General features: G+C 65.5%; 1 protein-coding gene across 7 annotated transcripts; it reads left to right on the top strand.

The window, feature by feature from the left end:
* Nucleotides 1–5,322: 5,322 nt before the first annotated feature.
* On the top strand, nt 5,323–25,083 carry HDAC5 (histone deacetylase 5). Of its 7 annotated transcripts, none has more exons than XM_054176852.1 (25): nt 5,323–5,441; nt 9,319–9,539; nt 10,144–10,276; nt 10,497–10,611; nt 10,802–10,929; nt 11,119–11,250; nt 11,896–12,008; nt 12,611–12,742; nt 13,341–13,560; nt 14,413–14,603; nt 15,389–15,664; nt 16,240–16,396; nt 17,162–17,295; nt 18,763–18,883; nt 19,007–19,056; nt 19,662–19,769; nt 21,043–21,098; nt 21,216–21,303; nt 21,416–21,535; nt 21,644–21,741; nt 22,672–22,790; nt 22,892–23,025; nt 23,274–23,358; nt 24,190–24,343; nt 25,030–25,083. In XM_054176852.1, exons 1-25 carry the CDS (start codon nt 5,330–5,332, stop codon nt 25,067–25,069), a joined length of 3,237 nt encoding a protein of 1,078 aa, XP_054032827.1. In that variant the 5' UTR covers nt 5,323–5,329; the 3' UTR covers nt 25,070–25,083. The 7 variants fall into 7 exon arrangements, with proteins under 7 accessions (XP_054032827.1, XP_054032831.1, XP_054032828.1 ...); XM_054176856.1 differs by having other exon boundaries at nt 9,316–9,539; nt 10,147–10,276; nt 12,614–12,742; XM_054176853.1 differs by having other exon boundaries at nt 9,316–9,539; nt 10,147–10,276.
* Nucleotides 25,084–26,189: the final 1,106 nt, after the last annotated feature.

The following is a 26,189-nucleotide window of genomic DNA, read 5'->3' as shown; positions in this document are numbered from 1 at the left end:
GCTGGGCACACTGCGCCGTGGGGGCTGCCCCCAGCTGAGCGTTCATCCCTGTGCTGGGCACCCTCCCTGTCACCCCTGGGTGCAGGTCGTGTTCCCACCATGGCCGCAGGGCCTCCCATTCCTCAGCCCAGCGCTCACTGAGCTTTGGGGAGGGGGATTGGGCTCCCCCCAGTCTGGCTCTGGAGCCCCCAGTTCGTTGCCGCAGCACCCATCAGGTGTCAGGGATTGGGATCGAGTCGCTGCTGTGTCCCTCAGGACCCCTGTTCCTCCCCCAGCACCCCCTGGGCGTCAGGATGGGAGCTGTGGCCCTAGAGCCCCCTGCTCCCCACCCCAGCATGCATCCTGTGTTGGGGACAAGGAAAAGATCCCCATGCTGTCCCAGAGCCCCTCACTGCCCCCCCAGCACCCATCCGGGGTCTGGGACAGGAGTCAGGTTCCCATCATAACCTCAGAGCCCCCCAACTCCGTGCCCAGCACCCATCAGGTGCTGGGGACAGGGATCAGGTCCTCACTGTGGCCCCAGAGCCCCCCACTCCCCACCCCAGCACCCATGGGCTGACAGGGATAGGAGCCAGGACCCCATCATGGCCCCAGAGCCCCCCACTCCCCACCCCAGCACCCATGGGATGACAGGGACAGGAGCCAGGTCCCCAGCACCCATCAGGGATGGGGATCAGGTGCCCAGTGCCCACCCTAGCACCCATCAGGCAGCAGGGATGGGGATCAGGTGCCTGCTGTGGCCCCAGAGTGCCTCAGTGCCCACCCCAGCACCCATCAGGCATCAGGGACGGGGATCAGGTGCCCAGTGCCCATCCCAGCACCCATCAGGCATCAGGGATGGGGATCAGGTCCCCAGTGCCCACCCCAGCACCCATCAGGCAGCAGGGATGGGGATCAGGTGCCCAGTGCCCATCCCAGCACCCATCAGGCAGCAGGGATGAGGATCAGGTGCCCAGTGCCCATCCCAGCACCCATCAGGCATCAGGGACGAGGATCAGGTGCCCAGTGCCCATCCCAGCACCCATCAGGCATCAGGGACGGGGATCAGGTGCCCAGTGCCCATCCCAGCACCCATCAGGTATCAGGGATGAGGATCAGGTGCCCAGTGCCCATCCCAGCACCCATCAGGCATCAGGGACGGGGATCAGGTGCCCAGTGCCCATCCCAGCACCCATCAGGCATCAGGGACGAGGATCAGGTGCCCAGTGCCCATCCCAGCACCCATCAGGCATCAGGGACGAGGATCAGGTTCCCAGTGCCCATCCCAGCACCCATCAGGCATAGGGACGAGGATCAGGTTCCCAGTGCCCATCCCAGCACCCATCAGGCATAGGGACGAGGATCAGGTGCCCAGTGCCCATCCCAGCACCCATCAGGCATAGGGACGAGGATCAGGTGCCCAGTGCCCATCCCAGCACCCATCAGGCATCAGGGACGGGGATCAGGTGCCCAGTGCCCATCCCAGCACCCATCAGGCAGCAGGGACGGGGATCAGGTGCCCAGTGCCCATCCCAGCACCCATCAGGCATCAGGGACAGGGATCAGGTGCCCAGTGCCCATCCCAGCACCCATCAGGCATCAGGGACAGGGATCAGGTGCCCAGTGCCCATCCCAGCACCCATCAGGCAGCAGGGACGAGGATCAGGTGCCCAGTGCCCATCCCAGCACCCATCAGGCAGCAGGGACGAGGATCAAGTGCCCAGTGCCCATCCCAGCACCCATCAGGCAGCAGGGACGAGGATCAGGTGCCCAGTGCCCATCCCAGCACCCATCAGGCATCAGGGACAGGGATCAGGTGCCCAGTGCCCATCCCAGCACCCATCAGGCATCAGGGACGGGGATCAGGTGCCCAGTGCCCATCCCAGCACCCATCAGGCATCAGGGACAGGGATCAGGTGCCCAGTGCCCATCCCAGCACCCATCAGGCATCGGGGACGGGGATCAGGTGCCCAGTGCCCACCCCAGCACCGCTCAGGTGTCGGGGCAGGGGCGCAGGTCCCCGCTGTGCCCCCGGGGCGCCTCAGTTGCTGCCTGCCGCGGGCAGGGGGCGGGTTGGCAGCGTGTGCCCTGCCATGGCACATCGGCACCGGGCGCCCGCCCCCGGCGCCGCGCGGCTCATTAGCGCCCATGTGGGTGGCACCGTGAGAGACTGGCACCGTGCGAGCCTGGCGCGTGCGGGGCGGCAGCAGGCGCCGTGCCGCCCGCCCGGGGCTGTGCCAATGCCACCCCCGGCTCCGGTTATCCCAGACCCCCCTCCCCATCCAGCAGGGAAACCGAGGCAGGGCATCTGGCCGCTGCCAGGGTGCCGCCGTGGCACAGGTCACGCTCGGTGGCTGCTGCCGGCTGAAATCCGGGCGGCGCCGCTCCGTGGTGGGCTCCCGCAGCCCCTGCTGTGCTGGGACGTGGGGTCCCCCTCGGTGACAGTCCCCCGGTGGGGACAGCCTGGGTGACCCTGAGGGCCGTGCCCAGGCTGCTCGGCTCCTCTGCAGTGCCACCCTGTCATTATCCCGCTGGGGATTCCAGCGGCAGCTGGCCGTGTGCGTGGCCCCCGGTGCTCAGCTGTGCCACCGCCCAGAGCCTTCGGGCGGCCGGGGAGGGGACACCGAGGCGCAGGGGGGTGGCAGAGCCCCCTGGGGACTCGCTGCCGGTGCGGGGCGTTTGTTCCCTCCGTCCCCGAACCCTCACCCCCGGTGCCGCTGCTGCCCCTCAGCCACCCGCTGGTATTTTTGGAGCCGCCGCAGGGCTGGAGCCTTGCCCGGCCGTGCCTGGCACGGGGCTGGCACACGGCGCGGTGGCACCGGGACGCGGCCTGGCAGCCGCTGCCCAGCCCCCTGGCGCTGTCCTCGGGGTCCTCTCCTGGCTGGGGCTGAGCCGGGGGTGGGGTTGGGACGCTCGGGCCGGGGAGGGGTTGGTGGAGAGCAGCCCTGCGGCTGCTGCGCCGAGTCGGGCAGCTCCCGGCTAGGGGCTGCCTCCCTCCAGCCTGGGGACCCGGCAGAGGGGGCCCCCGGCTCTGGGGGTGCTCGGTGTCACCCTCCGGGGTGCTCGGTGTCACCCTCTGAGCGCTCAGTGTCACCCTTTGAAGGCTCAGTGTCACCCTTTGGGGTGCTTAACGTCACTGTATGGATGCTCGTTGTCCCCCTCTGGGTGCTCAGTGTCACTCTTTGAGGGCTCAGTGTCGCCCTTTGGGTAATTGATGTCACTTATGGGAGCTCAGTGTCACCCTCTGGGTGGTCGATGTCACCCTTTGAGGGCTTAGTGTCACCCTCTGGGGTGCTTAATGTCACCTTATGGGTGTTCATTGTCCCCCTCTGGGTGCTCAGTGTCACCCTTTGGGTGGCTGATGTCACTTATGGGTGCTCAGTGTCACCCTTTGGGGTGCTTAATGTCACCTTATGGGTGCTCAGTGTCACTCTTTGGGTGGCTGATGTCACTTATGGGTGCTCAGTGTCACCCTTTGGGGTGCTTAATGTCACCTTATGGGTGTTCATTGTCCCCCTCTGGGTGCTCAGTGTCACCCTTTGGGGTGCTTGATGTCACTTCATGGATGCTCATTATCACCTCTTGGGTGCTCATTGTCATCTCTTGGGGTCAATGTCACCTTCTGGGTGCTCTGTGTCACCTTTGGTGTCCCCCAGACCTCTCCACGTGCCCCCCAACCCTGGGCTACCCCTCAGGGAGGTCCTGCCGGTGCCAAGCACCCCCCCAGGGCATCACTACCGGTGCCAAGCCCCCCCACAGGGCATCACTCTGCTGCTGACACCACCTCCTGGGGTGCCTGGCAGCGGGGTGGGGGTCCCTAAACCTCCCTGAGGGCACGTGTGCCCCCATCCCACAGCTGTGCCACCACCTCGGGATGGGATGGGAGGGGCTGGGGGGGGGGTGCGTGTGCCTGTGCCCGCATCCTGCCCGGTGCTGTGCCAGTGTGGGGGGGGTTGGCAGCCAGGAGGGCTCATTCCCGTGGCCTCCTGCCCGCTGGCAGCACCAGAAATAGCTGAGCTGACGTCAAGCACCAAAGCACCCCGGGGGGGGGGGCGGGGGGGGTGAAGGAGGAGGGGGGGGGGCCGGCCATGGGTGGTGGTGGTGGTTTGGGGGGGGGTGGGTTAGGGCGGGGGGGGGGTCAGCCCATAAATATCTCGGCTATTAAAAGTCTCAGCTTGGGATTAACAGGAGGGTAAATAAACGTGGCTGCAGCTGGCGGGGGGGGGGGGGTACACACGGCTGGGGAGGGGGGGGGGATTGGTGATGGTGGTCGTGGGGGGGTTCCCCTAATCCTGGGGAGGGGTCGTGTGTGTGTGTGGGGGGTGTCCCATTGTCAGTCCTCCCCCCCTCCTCGCCCCCAGCCCCATTCGGCTGCTCTGTGTCATTGAGCCGCCAGAGAATGTGCTGAGCTGGTTGACTCTGCCCCGCGGACGCCCCCCCCCCTCCAAAATCAGCTGGGGGGGGGGGTCCTTAGGTAGGGGGGGGGGGAGGGTTTTGTTGTCTTCACTTTCCCAATGTGGGGGGGCTCAATCCCCTCCCCCCCCAGTATAACCTGGATTCTATTCCTGGCAGCGCTGATGCAGATTAACGTCCCCAGCAATTAGGGGCTCGGGCAGGGATTGGCGGGGGGGGGGTTACGGGGGAACAGGATGGAGATGGAGGGGGGGGGGACAGGATGGAGATGGGGGCTGCCCTGCCCCGGTTGGGGAGGGTGAGCATGGGGGATCCCAGCCCTGCTGTGGACACCCCCCCCTCGCCCCTATCCCTCTATGTGGCAGCAACCTCTCTCCCCAGACCCTGAGTTGGGGGGGGGGGGGAAGGAAGGGCAGTTTAGGAGAGCAGACAGGGTGTGCCCAGAGGGGGGGCTTTGTCACGGGGGGTGGGGGGCACACATGGCATACCCTGTCCCGCGGGAGCTGTCCTGCCGCCTCCCCCCCCTTCCCCCTCCCCCCCCCCCCCCCGCGGCATGCTGCCCTATTTATAGCTGGCTCCTCCTGTGCCCTGGCTATTTCCAGGCTGGAGAGAAGAGCCCGCCGGGGAGGTGGGGGGGGAGTGGGGGACGGACAGACAGACACGACAGACTGGGTGGGAGAGGGAAGAAGGGGGCACCCAGCCCCACCCTGCCCATGATAATGCAGTTTGGGGGGGGGGGGGGGGGTGTCCACGTTCTGCTCCCATCACTTCTCAACTCCAGGGGTTCTCCAGCTGCTCCCTCCTGCCCCCCACTCCCAACCCCGTGCTAGGGGGTGGCTGGGGTTGGGAGGGAGGCTGGCTGAGGTTGGAGGGGGGGTGGGGGGGTGGGATGCATGCATGTGCCTCAGACTCCCCCCCCCCTCCCCCCACCCCCCCCATGATGCTGCAGCTTGGTTGTGGCTGTTTCTCTGCAGAGGGGGGGGCCAACCATGAGCCCTCGCTGGAACTCCTGTCCTGCACCCAGCTCCCTGCTGCCCTCCCCACCCCAGGTGAGTGCTGGGGGGGGAGGGCAGTGCTCAGCTCAGCCCCCTCCCCACCCACCATCCCCCCCCCAGTGGCATCCCAGCCTGTCCCTAAATGTCCCCCAAAGGTTTGGATGTTTTGACTGAGTGTCCCCCTCCCCTCCAGGGCTCCTCCTCGCTGCCCCTCCTCTCCCCTGCCCCCCCAGCAGCATCCTCTGCCTGGCACCTGCAGGCAGTGCTTGTGGGGGGTGTCTGTGTGCAAGGGGAGGAGGAGCTGTGCTTGCAGGCCTGCCCACGAGTGTGCAAGGGGGAGAGCTGCTCTCCTTGCACGAGTGTGCAAAGGGCCCAGCCCTCTGTGCATGGATGTTCACAGGTGTGCAAGGGGGAGCTGCTTGTGCACAGGAGTGTGCAAGGGAGAACTGGTCTCCTTGCATGGATGTGCAAGGGGGAGGGCCCCTCTTCTTGCATGAGTGTGCATGGGTGTGCAAGGGGGAGAGCTGCTGTCCTTGCATGAGGGTGTGCAAAGGGAGCAGCTCTCTTTGCACTGACGTGCATGAGGTTGGTTCTCCTTGCACAAGTGTGCAAGAAGGAGAGCAGCTCAGTGTGTGTGCACTGGTGAGTATGGGTGTGCAAGGGTGAGTGCCATTTCTGCATGGGTGTGCAAGGGGAGAGCATCTCTGTGTGCTCTTGCAGGCGTGTACAAGGAGGGAAGCTCTTCTTGCACGAGTGTGCAAGGGAGAGATCCATTCTGCTTGCACAGAGGTGTGCAAAGGGAGATGCACTCTCCTTGCACGTGGGTGTGCAAAGGCACCATCTGTCCTTGCACTGGGGCCCACGATGGCTCTCCTTGCACAAGTGCACACAAGTGTGCAAGAGAGCCACTCTCCACGCACACAGGCCTGCAGAGGCTCCACCTCTGCCTGCACGAGCATGAATGGGGTTGACTCCTTGCACAAGCGTGCACGAAGGAGAGCTGCTCTGGCACTGGTGTGCAAGGAGTCGCTCTCCTGGCACCCACCCGTGCAAAGGGAGCACTGCTCTGTGCACAGGGTGGAGGAGCTGCTCTCTGCACGAGTGTGCACGGGGCCCAGCGCTCACGAGGGGGCTAGGGGCGAGCTGCTCTTGCACAAGTGTGCACAGGGGCCAGCTGCTCTTGCACAAGTGTGCACAGGGAGCTCCCCTCTCCTCGCACGGATGCCCCTTGACAGCAGTGCTGGGGACACAGCAGGGGTCCCTGAGACCCCCCATAACCCCAGGACTCCCCCCATCCCCATTACCCACAAGGACCACCCCCCATCCCCCCCCCATCCCCATTACCCCTAGGATCCCCCCCCCCCATCTCCATTACCCACAAGGACCCCTCCCCCCACCCCACATCCCCATTACCCACAAGGACACTCCCCCACCTCCCCATTACCCACAGCCCCCCCCCCCCCCCATATGTCCCCATTACCTATAGGACTGCCTCCACCCCCCCCCCATATCCCCATAATCACAGGACCCCCTCCCCCTCATCTCCATTACCCTCAGGACATTTCCCTCCCCCCCAGCCCCAGGACCCCCCCTCACTGTCCCCCCCCGCGCCAGCCCCCCCGCAGGGACTCTCTGCATTTCCCTTTGGGGGGTGGGCACCGAAGGGTTAAGCAGCCTCCCCTCCCCCCCCCCCCCCCCCCCCCGCATCCATCCCAGGGGATGGGACTGGGCGGGAGGGAGGGGGCACAGAGTGGTGCCCTCCCCCCCAGCAGGGTGGTGGCCACTGTCCCTTGCCAGCCCAAAGCCACTTCTGAGCCCCTAAGTGCAGGTTTGGCCAGGGCCGGACCGGCCTCTCCCGGGGGCTATTTTTAACCCAGCCCTGGGTGCTGCCCCCTGGCCGGGGCTGGGGGATGTGCCCCCCTCCGACCCCCACTCCCACCTCCCCTCCACTGCACCCCAACACCCAGGGCTGGCAGCTCTTGGGGTCCCCAGTGTGCTCCCCTTCACCCCCCCCGAGGAGAACCAATCCCCTGTGCCCCCTCCCCCGGGGGTGATTTGGGATGGGGGGGGGGGGAAGGGCTGGGAGTTCCCCCTGCCCCATGGCACCTCTTGAATGTCGGCGGGGGGGGGCTGGCATTGACTGGGGGAGCTGCCTGGCACCGGGACATACTGGGGGGGGGTCTGCATGGTTGGGGGGGCTGGATTGTATTGGGGGGGCTGGCAATCCCTAGGGGGGCTGGTTGGCACTGGGGAGGGGGGATTGGCACTAAGGCTGGGGGGAGCTGGTTGGCACTGGGGAGGGGGGATTGGCACTAAGGCTGGGGGGGGGGCTGGTTGGCACTGGGGAGAGGGGATTGGCACTATGGGGGGGGCTGGGGAGGGGGGATTGTCACTAAGGCTGGGGGGGGCTGGTTGGCACTGGGGAGGGGGGATTGGCACTAAGGCTGGGGGGGCTGGTTGGCACTGGGGAGGGGGGATTGGCACTAAGGCTGGGGGGGGGCTGGTTGGCACTGGGGAGGGGGGATTGTCACTAAGGCTGGGGGGGGGCTGGTTGGCACTGGGGAGAGGGGATTGGCACTATGGGGGGGGGCTGGGGAGGGGGCATTGTCACTAAGGCTGGGGGGGGGCTGGTTGGTGCTGGGGAGGGGGATTGGTGTTGGGGGGCACTGGCTGGCACTGAGGTGGGGGCTGGCAGTGTGGGGGACTGGTGGTTATAATGGGGGGGAGATATTGATTATCTCTTTGGGGGAATGGTTCCTGTCCGGGGGCGGGAGGGGGGCGGGAGGGGGGCTGGCAGGGTTTTGGGGGGGGCTGCCTGTCCCGGGGAGGGGTTGGCAGCGGGGCGGGGGGGATGCTGACTGTCCCCGGGGGGGAGGGGGTGGCGAAGCGGCCGGGCGGGGGTCGGGGCCCGAGCTCCGCGGCTCGGTGACGTCCGCGGGTCCGTGTGTCCCGGGCACACGTCAGTGCCCGACGTGCAGCCGCGGGGGGCGGGCGGGGGGGGGGCGGGTGGCCGTGCGTGGGGGGGGTGCATTAGCATGCACTGCGTGCCCCCCGCCCCCGCCTTCCTGTTTGCGTGGGGATGGGGGCGGCGGGAGCCCCCCCTGCGCTGTACCCCCTCCGTCCGGGGGGGGGGGGGGCGGCGTTGGGTTCCTTCCCTGTGTCCTTTGTTGGTTGTTGGGGAGGGCTGTGAGCTGTGCCCCCCTCCCCATTTACTTTGGGAGCTGGGTGCTTTGGGGGGGCTCTCAGTTTTGCCCCCCGCCCCCCCCCCCCAAACTACTCTGTTGCCAATGTAGAGGCTCAGCTGGGGGTCACCCCCTCAGTGTGGGGGTTTGGTTTAGGGGGGAGGGGGGAACTGATGCAGGACTTGGAACTGATGGGAGGCACCCCCCCCCCAAGCGTCTTGATCTCTCACTCACCCCTTGCAGCCCCCAATGTTGTGTGTCCATGCCTCCCCCTCCCAGGAATGCCCAGCTTGCCCCCCCCCCCCAAAGTGTCCCCAGCTGCCCCCCACCCATCCCCAGAACAGCCCCACCCCATTCTTGGGATACCCCCAGACTGCTCCCAGCTCCTTCCCCCCCCCCCCCCCGAATATTGGGGCCCTCATAAATTAACCCAGGCTGCTCCCCACCCCCCCATCTTTGGGATACCCCCAGACCACTTCCAGACCCCCAAGACTGCTTCTACCTCCCCATCTTCTCCCTGGGACACCCCCAACCCTCTCTCACCATCCCTGGGACACCCCCAACCCTCTCTCACCACCATTGGGACGCCCCCCAACCTTCTCTTACCATCCCTGGGACACCCCCAGACTGCTCCTGGCTCCACATCTTGTCCCTGGGACACCCCCAGACTGCTCCTACCTCCTCATCTTCTTTCTTGGACCCCTCCCCACCCTCTCTCACCATCCCTGTGCCCGGTGTGGTGCCAGCAGGGCCGGAGGGGCCGGCGGAGGCTCGGGGGGTGCCCGAGGCCTGCGGGGAGCGCCGGGGGCCGGGGCTGGATGCGGCAGCGCGGGAGAGGCAGCTGCAGAGGGAGCTGCTGGCCCTCAAGCAGCAGCAGCAGCTCCAGAAGCAGCTGCTCTTCGCCGAGTTCCAGAAGCAGCACGAGCACCTCACCCGCCAGCACGAGGTCCAGCTCCAGAAGCACCTCAAGGTGAGCTGGGGGGGGGTGTGAAGCCGGGGGCATGGCTGGTGTGGGGGTGATGGAGATGCTTGGGGGATTTTGGGGTGATGGAGCCATGGGGCATGGCTGGTGTGGGGGTGATGGAGATGCTTGGGGGATTTTGGGGTGATGGAGCCGTGGGGGCATCACTGGTGTGGGGTGATGGAGCCATGGGGCATGGCTGGCGTGGGGTGATGGAGATGCTTGGGGGACTTTGGGGTGATGGAGCCATGGGGCATGGCTGGTGTGGAGGTGATGGAGCTGTGGGCATGGCTGGTGTGGGGTGAAGGAGATGCTTGGGGGACTTTGGGGTGATGGAGCCGTGGGGGCATCACTGGTGTGGGGTGATGGAGCCATGGGGCATGGCTGGGGGGGGGGTGGTGATGGACTCCTGGGGCTGTCAGGGGTGATGGAGCTGTTTGGGCAAGGCTGAGGACGGCAGAGCCTTGGGGCATGTCCTGTGCAGGGTGCTGGAGCCCTTGGGTGGAGGCTGGGGTGCTGGAGCCGTGCTGGGGGGGTCCGGGAGCAGGCTGCTGGGTCCCCCCCAGGGCTGACCCGGCCGGGGGGGCGTGTGGCTGTGGCGGGGGTCCCGCAGCAGCAGCAGGAGGCGCTGGCGGCCCGGCGGCAGCAGGAGCTGGAGCAGCAGCGGCAGCGGCAGGAGGCCCTGGAGCAGCAGCAGCGCCTGGAGCAGCTCCATGCCCTGCGCACCAAGGACAAGAGCAGGGAGAGTGAGTTGGGGCGGGGGGGGGGAGGCTGGGACCCCACCAGGGAGTGGAGGGGAGGTTGGGCTCTAGGGGGGGGATGTGAATGCAGGAGGAGGCTCTCTTTGGGCTGGGGGTGGGGTGATGTGTGCTGGGTGTTGTCTCCCCCCCCATCCTGCCTGTACCTGTGTCTCCCCCTCCCATCCCCTCTGTGCCCATGCCCCCCCCGTGCTCATGTGCCCCCCAGGTGCCATTGCCAGCACAGAGGTGAAGCTGAAGCTCCAGGAGTTCCTGCTCAGCAAGACGAAGGAGCCGGCTCCCGGCCCCCCCAACCATTCCCTCCCCCAGCACCCCAAATGTTGGTAGGTCCCCCCCAAACCCTCCTCGACTCTCTCCCCTGCCTTTCCATCCCCCCCCCCAACCCATCCTTAACCCACCCTCAAAGAAGGGGGGCAAGGAGTTAGGGGGGGTGTTGGAACCCAAGCCTCTTAGCAGGGTCTGTGCCCCCTTTCCCCCCTCCCCTTCCCAAACCCCCCCAACGCCCCCTCCCAGGGCTCACCACACCTCGTTGGACCAGAGTTCCCCCCCCCAAACCGGCAGCCCGGGGACCCCCCCCTCCTACAAGCTCCCTGTCCTGGGCACCTACGACAGCAGGGACGACTTCCCGCTCCGCAAAACCGGTGGGTGCCGGGGGGGGGGGGGGGGGGAGGAAGGGGGGCGCCGGGGAGGGGGTGCTGGGGTGGGGGTGGTGCTGGCAGCCTTCTCCTGGGGGCTAACGCTGAGTGCTGTTTGTTTTGTCGGGGAGGCGGGTGGGGTGGGGTGGGGGGGGTGGTGTTCCCCCCCACCCACCGCCGCCGCTGCCACTGCAGCCTCGGAACCCAACCTGAAGGTGCGGTCGCGGTTAAAACAGAAGGTGACGGAGAGGAGGAGCAGCCCCCTGCTGCGGAGGAAGGACGGCTCCGTCATCAGCGCCTGCCGCCGCCGGGCACTCGAGGTCACCGGTGAGCGCCGGCAGGGCGGGTGGGAGGCCCTGGGGGCAAGGGGGATGGGAGGGCAGAGCTGGGAAGTTGCGGGGAGGGGGTTAGGAGGTCATGGGGAGGGGGCTGGGAGGGCAGAGAGAGCTGGGAGGTTATAGAGAGGGGGCTGGGAGGTCATGGGGAGGGGGCTGGGAGGTTATAGGGAGGGAGTTAGGAGGTCCTGGGGAGGGGGCTGGCAGGGCAGAGAGAGCTCAGAGGTATCCTGGGGAGGGGGCTGTGAGGTTAGAGGGAGCTGGGAAGTTATAGGGAGGGGGTTAGGAGGTCCTGGGGAGGGGGCTGGCAGGGCAGAGAGAGCTGGGAGGTTATAGGGAGGGGGTTAGGAGGTCCTGGGGAGGGGGCTGGGAGGGCAGAGAGAGATGGAAAGTCATAGGGAGGTGGGGCTGGGAGGTCAGAGCTAGGAGGTTGGGGCTGGAAGGTCCTGGGGAGGGGGCTGAGAGGTCAGAGCTGTGATGTCATGGGGAGGGGGCTGGGAGGGCAGAGAGAGCTGCGGTGTCCTGGGGAGGGGGCTGCGGTGCCATGGGCTCCTCTGTCAGCCCCGTGGCCGTGCCCCCTGGCTGGGCAAGCCGTGGCAGGGGGGGGTGGTGGCAGTGTCCCCCCCGTGTCCCGCAGTGTCGTCAGTGTGCAGCAGTGCCCCGGGCTCCGGGCCCAGCTCCCCCAACAGCTCCCACAGTGCCATCGCCGAGAACGGCTTCACCGGCTCCGTCCCCAACATCCCCACAGAGGTACGGGTGCCAGGCTGTGCCCGGGGGCAGCCTGTGCCAGGGCTGTGCTCCCAGTGCCTGGTGGGCACAGGTGTGTGCCATGGCTGTGCCCCGGCTGCCAGTGTGTGCTGTGCGTGTGCTCAGCGTGCACAGACGCGTTCAGATGTGTGCATGCCTTGGCACACGGGTGTGCTGATGGGGGGGTGTGCCCAGGCACCCAGGGGTGCTGCCAGCCAGCCCCCCAGCTCACACACATGCATGGTGTGCCCAGGCACCCAGGGGTGCTGCCAGCCAGCCCCCCAGCTCACACACATCCACGGTGTGCCCAGGCACCCAGGGGTGCTGCCAGCCAGCCCTCCAGCTCACACACATGCATGGTGTGCCCAGGCACCCAGGGGTGCTGCCAGCCAGCCCCCCAGCTCACACACATCCATGGTGTGCCCAGGCACCCAGGGGTGCTGCCAGCCCCCCAGCTCACACACATCCATGGCACACCTTGGCACACATGTGGGCTCCTGATGTGTGTGTGCCCAGGCACCCGGGTGTGCTGCCAGCCCCCGTGCCATGCTGTCCCAGCCCACCCGTGCTCATGCTGTGTCCCTGCCCTGTCCCCTGCCCCACAGCAGCTCCTGCCCCAGCCCCGTGCCCTCGCCCTGGATGGCACAGGCCAGCTCAGCCTCTACACCTCCCCATCCCTGCCCAACATCTCCCTGGGGCTGCAGGCCACGGTCACCGTCACCAGCTCCCACCTCAGCGTGAGTGCCACCGGCCGGGGCTGGGGGACAGGGACCACAGAGGGGGTGTGGGACCCTGCAGTGGGTGGCACAGGGACATGAAACACTCTAGGAGGGATGTGGGGACCCTGCAGTGGGTGGCACAGGGGCGTGAAGCCCTCCAGGAGGGATGTGGGGACCCTGCAGTGGGTGGCAGAGGGACCTGGGAGCCCATTGTGGTCCTCACAGTGGGTGGCACAGGGATCCTGTGTGCCATAGGGGTGACCTGGCACCTTACAGGCTTGGTGTGGGAGTCCTTTACCCCATGGGGTGGCACAGGGACCTGGGACCCCACAGGGGGATATGGAGACCCCTTGTCAGGTGGCACAAGGACCTGATGTGGTGGCACGGGGACAGGGTTGGTGTGGGGACCCTGTGTGCCCCAGCGAGGTGGCTATGGGACAGCAGGGGTGGGGGTCCGGGACAGGAACCTCAGCGTTGGGGCTCCCAGCGTCCCCCAGCGCTGTGCCTGTGCCTCAGTTTCCCTATGGGGCAGAAGCTGAGGCACACGGCGCGGGGGGTGGGGCCGGGAGCACCCCGGTGCTGGGGGGGTGCCCAGCGCCATCCTGCGTCCCCGCAGGCGTCCCCCAAGCTGTCGCCGCAGGCGGAGGCGGAGCGCCCGGCGGTGGCCACCCTGCGCCCCGGGGCCACCCTCACCGGCAAGTTCCTGAGCACCTCCTCCATCCCGGGCTGCCTGCTGGGGGTGGCCCTGGACGGGGACCCCCCCGCCGGCCCCGCCTCGCTGCTGCAGCACGTCCTGCTGCTGGAGCAAGCGCGGCAGCAGAGCACCCTCATCGCCGGTCAGTGCCCTGCCGCCCCCTGCCGCCCCCTGATTCCCCCTGCCGCCCCCTGATTCCCCCTGCTCTCCCCTGCCCCCTGCTCTCCCCTCTCCCCTGTCCCCTGCTCTGCTTCCCCCTGCCTCCCTCTCCCCACCCTTGCCTCTCTCTTCCCTCCTCTCTGCCTTAGTTTTCCCCTCTCCTTCCTTTCTTTTCCTCTCTACCTTCTTCTGCTCTCAGCTTCCCTTTCCTCTGCCTCAATCCCTTCTCCACTTCTGCTTCCCTTTCCTCTCCTTCAGCCTCCCCTTCCTCTATTTTCCCTTTTGTCTCTGTTTCCCCTTCCTTTTCCTTAATCTCTTCTCTGCCTCCCCTCTCCCTGCCCTCCCTTTTTCCCCCCTCTCCCTGCCCTCCCTTTTTCCCCCCCTCTCCCTGCCCTCCCTTTTTCCCCCCCTCTCCCTGCCCTCCCTTTTTCCCCCCCTCTCCCTGCCCTCCCTTTTTCCCCCCCTCTCCCTGCCCTCCCTTTTTTCCCCCCCTCTCCCTGCCCTCCCTTTTTCCCCCCCTCTCCCTGCCCTCCCTTTTTCCCCCCCTCTCCCTGCCCTCCCTTTTTCCCCCCTCTCCCTGCCCTCCCTTTTTCCCCCCCTCTCCCTGCCCTCCCTTTTTCCCCCCCTCTCCCTGCCCTCCCTTTTTCCCCCCCTCTCCCTGCCCTCCCTTTTTTCCCCCCTCTCCCTGCCCTCCCTTTTCCCCCTCTCTCCCCTCCCCTCTTCTTCCTCCCTTTTCCTCCTCCTCTTCCTCCCCCCTCTGCCTGTTTCCCTCCTTGCCCCCCCCGTCCCCAGCTGGGTCTGGGGGCGCCGGGGGCTGACGCTGTGCCCCCCGCAGTGCCCCTGCACGGGCAGTCTCCGCTGGTGACCGGGGAGCGCGCGGGCAGCGTGCGGGCAGTGCCCAAGCTGCCTCGGCACCGGCCCCTCAGCCGCACCCAGTCCTCCCCCCTGCCCCAGAGCCCCCAGGCCCTGCCCCACGGCTCCCTCCAGCACCACTTCCTCGACAAGCAGCAGGTCCAGCTGGGAAAGGTGGCCTGGCAGAGGGAAAAGTGGGGAGGGGGGGCACGGGGAGGGGGCTTGGCACTGGGCGGGCGTAGGGTAGCGGGGGCTGGTGCGGGGTGGGAATGGAGCGGGCAGGGGGCTGGGGTGGGGTGGAGTTGGGGTGGGCGTGGGGTACAAGTTGGTGTGGGATGGAAATGGGAGTGGGCATGGGGTGGAGTGGAAGTAGGGTGGGCATGGGGCTGGTTTGAGGTGGGAATGAGGTGGGTATGGGGGTGGGGTGGAATTGGGGTGGGCATGGGGTAAAAGCTGGGGTGGGGTGGAAATGGGAATGGGCATGGGGCTGGTTTGAGGTGGGAATGGGGTGGGTATGGGGGTGGGGTGGAATTGGGGTGGGCATAGACTAAAGGCTGCTGTAGGTTAGAAGTGAGGTGGGCAAGGGTCTGGTGTGGAGTGGAATTGGGGTGGGCATGGGGTTGAAAGCTGGTGTGGAGTGGAAGTGGGGTGGGCATAGGGGTGGGGTGGGAACAGGGTGGGCACAGGGCAGAGGCTGGTGTGGGGTGGATCTGGGGTGGGCACAGGGGTTCATACTGCAGGGTACAGGGCATGGGGTGGAGAGCAGAGGTGAGGATGGGCTGCCTGTGGCACAGCTGCTGGGCATAGGGGCATCTGGGGTGCTATGGTGGGAGCACAGGGTGTGGGGTAGGCATTGGGTAGCTGTGGAGTGGGCAGAGGGCAGGGGCTGGCAGAGGGCAGCCATCGGGTGTGGGGGGCTCAGCTGGACCCCTCCAACCCCCTCCCCTCTGGCCCCACAGCTGCTCCCCAAGGCGGGGGAGCTGGCACGGCAGCCCCCTACCCACCCCGAGGAGACAGAGGAGGAGCTGACAGAGCAGCAGTCACCCCCCCCGGGGGACAGGGTCCCCCCCGGGCCCCCCCTCACCATCGTGTCCCCCGACGCCGGAGACCCCCCGGAGCAGCGGCAGGACCCTGAGGGCTGCGGGGGGCCCTGCGATGAGCCGGGGGACAGCGGGGACGAGCCCGAGGGCCCTGGGGTCCCTGATGTCACTGAGCTGGGGGTCACCTACAAGCAGGTGAGACCTTGCTGGGGAGGGGGGCGGGGGGGGGGGGCACATGGATTAGTGCCAGAGTGGGGACCCCAAACACTACCAGCTCCCTACATCCCCCCCAAACTCCTGCACCAGCACCCCCTGTGTGTGTCCCCTTCACAGAGCCTGCTTTGCCTGAGCATCCCTCACCCTCAGACCACCTGTTCCCCTCCCCCCACCCAGGTTTTTGGGGGCCTGGCCCCCCCTGCCCACTGCTGCAGTGATGACTCGAAGGGGCCAGTGACTCATCCCCCCCCTGCCGCCCCCTCCTCCGGCCTCCTGGCTCTGCCGCCCCCGCACCTCGTCGTTGTCCCCCCCTCTGGCCCCCATCATGACTCATCCCCCTCCTCATAAACCCTGGACGTGGCTACCCCCTCCTCAGCCTCCCTCCTCCCCCCCCCCCCCCCCCCCCAGCTCAGTCTCCTGTGTGGCCACCCCCTCCTCATCCCTCCTCCCAGCCCAAACCTTGAGTGGAGCCAGGACAGGGGGACAGGGATGGGCACATGGCTTCAGTCAGGGAGCTGGAGCTGATGGGGGGGTCTGGACCTTCCCCCCACAAGGTGTTCCCCGAGGCTCAGCTGCAGCTGTACCCTGGCCCTGCCCTGGGCATCCTGGCACTGCCTCACCCAGCCCTCGCCCGCACCCAGTCGTCCCCTGCCAGCTCTGGCATCAAGCCCCCCGCGCCCGATGGGCCCCCCAAGCACCTCTTCACTACAGGTATGGGACTGGGGGGGGCATGGGGGGTGGGGGTGGGGGGCTCTTGATGCCCATGGGTTCTGCTTGAGAGCATCCAGGGGTGCTCCTGTCCCTTGGGGGTGCCTGGGGTGCTCTCCTGTGCCTGTGTGTGCCCTTTGTGCCATGGCATCCCCCTGGCCCCATGGGCTCCCAGTCCCTTCAGGTGCCCGGGGTCCCCCCCTTATGCCATGGGCTCCCCAGTTCCATAGTGCCCCCTGTCCCTTGGTGTGCCCTTTGTCCCATGGGATCTTCCTCTCCTCTGGGGTTCCTAATCCCTTGGGGTGCCCAGAGGTCCCCCAGGATCCCAGGGGATCCTCAATCCCTCAGGGTGCCCAGCAGTGCCTATGTCCCCTAGGGCTTCCCTGTGTCCCATGGCTTTCCCCTATCCCATGGGATCCCTCTCAAGGTGCTCCTGATGAGGGTGTCCCTAATCCTATAGGGTGTCCCACCCCCCAGGGTGCCTGTGTCCCACAGGGTGTCCCATCCCTTGGGGTTCCTGGGCTTCCCTGTGTCCCATGGCTTTCCCCTATCCCTCAAGGTGCTCCTGATGAGGGGATCCCCTATCCTACAGGGTGTCCCACCCCCCAGGGTGCCCAACAGTGCCCAGGGTCCCTCTTCTCCCTCGAGGCTTCCCATCCCTGGGGCTTCCCCGTGTCCTATGGCGTCCGTGGGAGCCCCGGGTGGGGCGTGGGGTGGTGGTGCCGGTGCCAGGCATGCCCCCTGTGTGCCCCCCACCCCTCCCCCCAGGCGTGGTGTACGACACCTTCATGCTGAAGCACCAATGCACCTGCGGCAACACCAACATCCACCCCGAGCACGCCGGCCGCATCCAGAGCATCTGGTCCCGGCTGCAGGAGACCGGGCTGCTGGGCAAGTGCGAGGTGAGGCTGCCCCCCACGGCCTGGCCTTGGAGCTGTAGGTGGGGGTGGGCCCTGTGCCCGAGGAGCTCACCGCTGTCCCCCCGTGGCGGCTGTAGGCGATGCCTTGAAAAGTTGTCGCAGCTCTTGTAGCAGAAAAGGAGGAAAATGGAAACAAATCACTGCTGGGGGTGAAAAAAGGCCAAAGAAAGATCGCTCTGAGCAGTCCCATTGGAAGAGATACCTGCCATGAGACTGGCTGTACCAAAACAGTATCTCTTCTCCTTCCCTGCTCCTTTTCCCCCCCTTCCTTCCCTGCTCCTTTTTCCCCCCTTCCTTCCCTTCTCCTTTTCCCCCCTTCCTTCCCTTCTCCTTTTCCCCCCCTTCCTTCCCTTCTCCTTTTCCCCCCCTTCCTTCCCTTCTCCTTTTCCCCCCCTTCCTTCCCTTCTCCTTTTCCCCCCCTTCCTTCCCTTCTCCTTTTCCCCCCCTTCCTTCCCTTCTCCTTTTCCCCCCCTTCCTTCCCTTCTCCTTTTCCCCCCCTTCCTTCCCTTCTCCTTTTCCCCCCCTTCCTTCCCTTCTCCTTTTCCCCCCTTTCCTTCCCTTCTCCTTTTCCCCCCTTTCCTTCCCTTCTCCTTTTCCCCCTTTCCTTCCCTTCTCCTTTTCCCCCTTTCCTTCCCTTCTCCTTTTTCCCCCTTTCCTTCCCTTCTCCTTTTTCCCCCTTTCCTTCCCTTCTCCTTTTTCCCCCTTTCCTTCCCTTCTCCTTTTTCCCCCTTTCCTTCCCTTCTCCTTTTTCCCCCTTTCCTTCCCTTCTCCTTTTTCCCCCTTTCCTTCCCTTTTTCCCCCTTTCCTTCCCTTCTCCTTTTTCCCCCTTTCCTTCCCTTCTCCTTTTTCCCCCTTTCCTTCCCTTCTCCTTTTTCCCCCTTTCCTTCCCTTCTCCTTTTCCCCCTTTCCTTCCCTTCTCCTTTTTCCCCCTTTCCTTCCCTTCTCCTTTTCCCCCCCTTCCTTCCCTTCTCCTTTTCCCCCCCTTCCTTCCCTTCTCCTTTTCCCCCCCTTCCTTCCCTTCTCCTTTTCCCCCCCTTCCTTCCCTTCTCCTTTTCCCCCCCTTCCTTCCCTTCTCCTTTTCCCCCCCTTCCTTCCCTTCTCCTTTTCCCCCCCTTCCTTCCCTTCTCCTTTTCCCCCCCTTCCTTCCCTTCTCCTTTTCCCCCCCTTCCTTCCCTTCTCCTTTCCCCCCCTTCAGGGAGTTGCAGAGAGCAAGAAGGTCTCCCCTGAGCCTCCTCTTCTGCAGGCTAAGCAACCTCAGCTCCCTCAGCCTCTCCCAGGGCTGTGCTCCAGACCCCTCCCCAGCTTTCTTGCCCTTCTCTGGACACCTTCCAGCAGCTCAACATCTTTCCTAAACTGCTCAAGATCTGTGGAAAAAATTGTTAAAGGCATAGCCTAAAACTCTCTCTCTCCCTCCCCTCCCCTTCCCCCGCTCCCCATCCCCTTCCCCAGCGCATCCGGGGCCGGAAGGCGACGCTGGAGGAGATCCAGACGGTGCACTCGGAGCACCACACGCTGCTCTACGGCACCAGCCCCCTCAACAGGCAGAAGCTCGACAGCAAGAAGCTCCTGGGTAGGTGCCAGCTGGCTGGGGGGAGCCCCCCCCAGGTGCCTGGGTGCCCTGCAGGAGCTGGCAGCAGGCAGGCAGAGGCTCGTCCCTACTGCCCCCTCACCGCCGCGCGCTCTGCCCCGGCAGGTCCCATCAGCCAGAAGATGTACGCGGTGCTGCCCTGCGGGGGCATTGGGGTGAGCATGGGGTGGGGAGGAGGTGGGGAGGGGCCCAGCTTGGGGGTTTCATATCCCCCTGGGGTGTTCAATCCCTTGGGGTGCCTCAGAGATCTCCCTACGCAAGGTCCTGCTGTGTGGTGCAGCAGACAGTGCTGGAGGGAAGGGATCCATCCGGGGGGACCTGGACAGGCTGCAGAGCTGAGCTCCTGAGGTTCAGCCAGACCAAGGGCAAGGTCCTGGCAGCTGGCTCAGGGCAATCCCAGGCACTGATACAGGCTGGGCCCCTGAGCCTCCTCTTCTCCAGGCTGAGCAACCCCAGCTCCCTCAGCCTCTCCTCCCAGGGCTGTGCTCCAGACCCTCCCCAGCTTCATTGCCCTTCCCTGGACACCTTCAAGTCTCTCAATGTCCTTCTTAAGCTGAGGGGCCCAGAACTGAGCACAGGACTCCAGGTGTGGCCTAAGCAGTGCTGAGCGCCCCAGGGTGGCACCCCGTGCCATAGGATCCACCTACCCCTTGGGGGCTTCCCTATCCCTTGGGGGGGTTCCCAGTCCCTCGGGGTGCCCAGGGATCCCTTTATCCCCCCCGGGGTGCCCTTGGCCCTGCTGATGCCCAGCCTGCCACAGGTGGACAGCGACACAGTGTGGAACGAGATGCACTCCTCCAGCGCCGTGCGCATGGCCGTGGGCTGCCTGGTGGAGCTCGCCTTCAAGGTGGCTGCTGGGGAGATCAAGGTGAGTGCAGGTGTGCAGCCTTGCACAGCTCCTGGGGAGTGCACAGCTCCTGGGGAGTGCACAGCTCTGGTGCAGCAGCTTGCCTGCCTGTGCAGCCCCCTCCCCATGCCTGCTGGCCTGGGAGCGAGGTGACCCCGGTGTGAGCTTTGTGTGCTGCTTCCTGGCACACTTCACCTGGGGCTGTGATGAGCCTCGTGCGTGCTTGCACACCTGAGTGCTTGCACTGTCCTCCTGCACGCTCACCTGGGTGCATGCTGGCCCCTGTGCAAGCTTGCACACCTGTGTGCACCGCTCCTGTGCATGCACAATGCCCTCAAGCATGCTCCTGGGTTTGCACTTGCACATGCACCACGCTTGTGCACCCTTGCACTCGTGCAGTGTCCTCGTGCACGCTCACCTGGGGGTGTGATGCCCCCTTGTGCAAGCTTGCACATGTGTGCACCACTCTTGTGCATGCCCAAATGCCCTCAAGCACGCTCCTGGGTTTGCACTTGCACATGCACCACGCTTGTGCACCCTTGCACTCGTGCAGTGTCCTCATGCACACTCACCTGGATGCATGCTGGCCCCTTGTGCCAGCTTGCACACCTGTGCGTGCACACTCCTGTGCACCACTCCTGTGCATGCACAATGCCCTCAAGCACGCTCCTGGGTTTGCACTTGCACATGCACCACACTTGTGCACCCTTGCACTCATGCACACTCACCTGGGTGCATGCTGGCCCCTTGTGCCAGCTTGCACACCTGTGTGTGCACACTCCTGTGCACCACTCCTGTGCGTGCACAATGCCCTCAAGCACGCTCCTGGGTTTGCACTTGCACATGCACCACGCTTGTGCACCCTTGCACTCGTGCAGTGTCCTCGTGCACGCTCACCTGGGGGTGTGATGCCCCCTTGTGCAAGCTTGCACATGTGTGCACCACTCTTGTGCATGCCCAAATGCCCTCAAGCACGCTTCTGGGTTTGCACTTGCACATGCACCACACTTGTGCACCCTTGCACTCATGCACACTCACCTGGGTGCATGCTGGCCCCTTGTGCCAGCTTGCACACCTGTGTGTGCACACTCCTGTGCACCACTCCTGTGCATGCCCAAATGCCCTCAAGCACGCTCCTGGGTTGGCACTTGTGCCTGCACCACGCTTGTGCACCCTTGCAGGGGTGTGCACAGCAGCCCTGCTGCGTGCTTGAGCGTGTGCTGCTGCTCCCTTGCACGCTCACCCAGGTGTGTCCCCCCCGGTGTCCCCTCCCCTGTGCTCTGTGTCCCCTCAGAACGGCTTCGCCGTCATCCGCCCCCCCGGACACCACGCCGAGGAGTCCACGGCCATGTGAGTGTGGGGACAGGGGGAGCAAGGGGGACACAGGGAGGGGGACAGTGGTGGCATGGGGGTGCCCACGGGCCCCCCACCCCCCAGTGCTGACCCTGGCTCCCCCCCCCCCGCCAGGGGCTTCTGCTTCTTCAACTCGGTTGCCATCTCGGCCAAGCTGCTGCAGCAGAAGCTCAGCGTGGGCAAGATCCTCATCGTGGACTGGGTACGGCCTCCCCCCTCCCACACCCCCAGGGATGGGGACCCCCTCTGGGGGATGGGGAGCTGGTGGGCTGGGGGTGTTCCTGAGGCTGCTGTGCCCTGCCCCCCCCCGGCAGGACATCCACCACGGCAATGGGACCCAACAAGCCTTCTACAGCGACCCTGACGTCCTCTACATCTCCCTCCACCGCTACGACGATGGCAACTTCTTCCCGGGCAGTGGAGCACCCGAGGAGGTATGGGGGGGGGAGGGATGAAGGGTGGGGGAGGGGTGGGGAATCACCCTGTCCCCAGCCCTCCCCTGGCTGTGACGCTGGGGGGGGGTCACCCGTGGCTTTGCCCAGGTGGGCAGCGGGCTGGGAGTAGGCTACAACATCAACATCGCCTGGACGGGCGGCGTGGACCCCCCCATCGGGGACGTGGAGTATCTCACAGCCTTCAGGTGGGGGGCCTGGGGGGGTCCTCGTGTCCTGGGAGGTTGGGGGGGGGTCCTGTACTTTTGGGGGGGAGCCCTGTACCCTGTCCCTGTGTCCTGGAGGGGGTCCCTGCACCCTAGGGTGGGCCCTCATGCTCTTGAGCAGGTCCCTGTGCCCTCGAGTGAGGCTCTCTACCTCTTGCTGGGGGTCTCAGCATCTTGGGGAGGGGTCCCCGTGGCCTCTGGGGGTGTCCCTGTGGCCCTGAAGGGAGTCTCAGTGTCCTGGGGTGGTCCCTGCAGTCTGGGGAGGGTCTCTGCACGCTTGGGAACATCCCTGGGCCCGTGGGGGTGTCTCCATGTCCTGGAGGGGGGGTCCCTGCATCCTGAGGGAGGTTCCCATGTCCTGGGGGGGTCCTAGCACCTTTGGGGTCTCTCTGTGTCCTGGGAGAGTCCCCATGGTCTGGGGCAATCCTGCACCCTTGGGGGGGTCTTCAGGCCCATTGTTGGGGGGGGGTGCTCTTCATCCTGAGAGGAGCCCTGTTGGGTTTTTTAGGGGGGGGTCCCTGCACCCTTGTAGGGGGTTCTTGCTTTCTGGGGAGGGTCTCTGCACCCTTGAGGTCTCTGCACCCTCCTGTGTCCTGGGGGAGTCCTTGGGCTCTTGTTGGGGGAGTGGGGTCCCTGCACCCTGGGGGTCATCCCTGTGTCCTTGGAGGGGGGGTCCCAACACCACTGGGGGTCATCACTGTGTCCTTGGAGGGGGGGTCCCAACACCACTGGGGGTCATCCCTGTGTCCTTGGAGGGGGGGGGGTTCCAACACCGTTGGGGGGCATCCCTGTGTCCTGTGGGGGAGATTCCTCCACTCTGGGGAGGGTCTCTGTGTCCTGGGCGGGGGGGGTGTGTGTCCCCAGCCCCTTGGGGGGTGTCCCTGTGCCCACCCCTGCCCCTGTGCCCCCCAGGACCGTGGTGATGCCCATTGCCAACGAGTTCTGCCCGGACGTGGTGCTGGTCTCCGCCGGCTTCGACGCCGTCGAGGGTCACCTGTCCCCCCTGGGGGGCTACTCTGTCACTGCCAAGTGTGAGTGGGCTCTGGGGGTGTCCCCAGGGTGGGGGAACCTCAGCCAAGCCCCCTCCCCACCCACCCCCCCACCTCCACCTCACCCCTTGGTGCCCCCCCAGGTTTCGGCCACTTGACGAAGCAGCTGATGATGCTGGCGGGGGGCAGGGTGGTGCTGGCCCTGGAGGGGGGCCACGACCTGACAGCCATCTGTGACGCCTCAGAGGCCTGTGTCTCTGCCCTGCTCGGCCTGGAGGTATGGAGGGGGGCACCCCTGGGGACCCCCTCACCCCTGGGGACCCCACCCCCCACCCCCTTGTCACCCCTGGGGGCGCAGGGTGCGTCGAGGAGCTCGCCCTGCGCCGTGCCTCAGCTTCCTCTGGGTTGATGGAGCCACCCCGGAGCTCTGCTGCTCCCCCCCAGTTTTGGGGTGGGGGGTTTTGAGGGGGGGGGCTGCTGGCAGGTTTTGGGAGGGGTCTTGATGGCTTCACCCACCCCCCCCAGCTGGAGCCCCTGGATTCGTCCCTCCTGCAGCAGAAGCCAAATGTGAACGCTGTGGCCACCCTGGAGAAGGTCATCGAGATCCAGAGTGAGAACCTGGGGCTGGGGTCTCTGGGCGGGGGGGGGGTAGGGGGGCTCAGACCCTGCTGGGGGCCCTGGGGAAGGGGGCCCTGGGTTGAGTCTGTCCTGGGGGGGGACACAGAGAGGACATCAGGGCTGACCTGATCCCAGGGGGTCTGTCCCTGCTGTGGAGGAGGGATACTGGTGACTGCCCTTGCTCTGGGGGGGCTGGGGAGGGGTCTCCAGGGCTGTCCCTGGGATCCTGGGGAGGGTCCCCTTGGGCTGTCACTGGGATCCTGGGGGGGGGTCTCCAGGGCTGTCCCTGGGATCCTGGGGAGGGGTCTCCAGGGCTGTCACTGGGATCCTGGGGAGGGTCTCCCTGGGCTGTCCCTGCCGTGGGGGTCTCAGGAGGGTCACCTTGGGCTGCCCCTGCTGTGGGGGTCTCGGGAGGGTCTCCCTGGGCTGTCCCTGCTGTGGGGGTCTTGGGAGGGTCTCCCTGGGCTGCCCCTGCTGCGGGGGTCTCAGGAGGGTCACCTTGGGCTGTCCCTGCTGCGGGGGTCTCGGGAGGGTCTCCCTGGGCTGCCCCTGCTGCGGGGGTCTCGGGAGGGTCTCCCTGGGCTGTCCCTGCCGTGGGGGTCTCAGGAGGGTCACCTTGGGCTGCCCCTGCTGTGGGGGTCTCGGGAGGGTCTCCCTGGGCTGTCCCTGCTGCGGGGGTCTCGGGAGGGTCCCCCTGGGCTGTCCCTGCCGTGGGGGTCTCGGGAGGGTCCCCCTGGGCTGTCCCTGCCGTGGGGAGGTCCCGTGGGTGCCCTCGGGGCGGGGGGGTGCCCATGGCCGTGCCCAGCGCTGCCGGTGCCCGCAGGCCGGCACTGGGGCTCCGTGAAGCGCTTCGCCGCCGCCGTGGGCTGCTCCCTGCTGGAGGCACAGAAGGGGGAGGCCGAGGAGGCCGAGACGGTGACGGCCATGGCCCTGCTCTCCGTGGGTGCTGAGCAGGGCAGCACCGACCCTCAGCCCAGGTATGGCCCCCGGGGTGCCCCCAGCCTGGCACCCAGCCATGCCTGGGGGGTGGTGTCCCCTGGGTGTGCATGGAGCCAGGCATGGCCTCACTGGGGACACACAGATATCCCCTGGGTGTGCATGGAGCCAGGCATGGCCTCAGTGGGGACACACAGATGTCCCCTGGGTGTGCATGGAGCCAGGCATGGCCTCACTGGGGACTCCAAAGTGTCCCCTGGGGGTGCATGCAGCCATGTGCGTCCCTAGGGGTGACACAGATGTCCCCTGGGGGTGCATGCAGCCATGTGTGTCCCTAGGGGTGACACAGATGTCCCCTGGGGGTGCATGCAGCCATGTGTGTCCCTAGGGGTGACACAGATGTCCCCTGGGGGTGCATGCAGCCATGTGTGTCCCTAGGGGTGACACAGATGTCCCCTGGGGGTGCATGCAGCCATGTGTGTCCCTAGGGGTGACACAGACGTCCCCTGGGGGTGCATGCAGCCATGTGTGTCCCTAGGGGTGACACAGATGTCCCCTGGGGGTGCATGCAGCCATGTGTGTCCCTAGGGGTGACACAGATGTCCCCTGGGGGTGCATGCAGCAGATGTCCCTGGGGCAGTGGGGGTTTGGGGTTCAGCCTGCTCGGAGGGAAGGGTCTCTGGGCAGGATGTGACCCCCCACTCAGCCCCACTCTGCCCCTGGCCAGGCCAGCAGAGGAGCCGATGGAGGCTGAGCCTACGCTGTGACACCCCACCCCCCCAGCCCCACAGCAGCAGGAGCAGGAGGAGGAGGAGGAGGAGACTTTTGTCCACCTCTGACAAAAGAAAGCAAGAGAAGAAGGAGGAAAAGAAAGAAAGAAAGAAAGAAAAAAAACCCAACCACCACAAACCCACCAAAAAAAACCAAACCCTAAAAAAATTTCACCTTGAAAGAAAGAAGGGAAAAAAAAAACCATCAAAACCACACACACACACAAAAAAAAAGGCAACAACAAACCACACAAAATCCCTTCCCCCCCTCCCCCCCCCCCAAAAAAAAAAGGGACAAAACTTCCTCCCCCCCCTGAAAGGGAGGAGGGGAAAAAAAAAACCCACAACAAAAAACCAAGAGAGAGAGGAAAATATTTTCTTTTTCTATGAAAAAAAAAAAAAGAGGAGAAAAACACCAAAAAAACCAAACAAAAAAGTATGAAAAAAAGCTCTTCCCCCACATCACCTTCACCCCTCCCTCACCACCCCACCCCCCCACCCCCCCGAAGAAAATGTCCTGTTGGACCCCCCCCCCCCCCCAGCTCCACGCAGTGTTTGCAGTTGTGTCTCGTTGTGAAGCGTTGGTTCCACCAGCACCCAGCTTCTCCTGGCCCTCTCTCTGGCCTGGCTCCATCCCCCCCCAACTGCTTCCCCCCCTCCCCCTCTTGCTCCTCTCTTGAGTTCTTTTTTTGTTTTTAGGGTTTTTTGTCCTAATTTCCACCCCCCCCCCCCTTTAATCTCTCCCCTCCCCCTTCCCCCCCCCCTTTTTTCCCCCCTCTCTTTTCTTACCTCCCTCTTTTCTTTCCTCCCCTCTCTTTTCTTTCCCCCCTCTCTTTCCTTTTCTAATCCCCCCATTTTCTTTTCTTCCCCTCTTCTCTTCCTCTTCTCTTCCTCTTCTCTTCCTCTTCTCTTCCTCTTCTCTTCCTCTTCTCTTCCTCTTCTCTTCCTCTTCTCTTCCTCTTCTCTTCCTCTTCTCTTCCTCTTCTCTTCCTCTTCTCTTCCTCTTCTCTTCCTCTTCTCTTCCTCTTCTCTTCCTCTTCTCTTCCTCTTCTCTTCCTCTTCTCTTCCTCTTCTCTTCCTCTTCTCTTCCTCTTCTCTTCCTCTTCTCTTCCTCTTC

Source organism: Dryobates pubescens, chromosome 36, assembly GCF_014839835.1.
Source record: "Dryobates pubescens isolate bDryPub1 chromosome 36, bDryPub1.pri, whole genome shotgun sequence".
NCBI lineage: Eukaryota > Metazoa > Chordata > Aves > Piciformes > Picidae > Dryobates > Dryobates pubescens.
The sequence above is the reverse complement of the archived record's forward strand: the minus strand, read 5'-3'. Positions and strand labels throughout refer to the sequence as shown.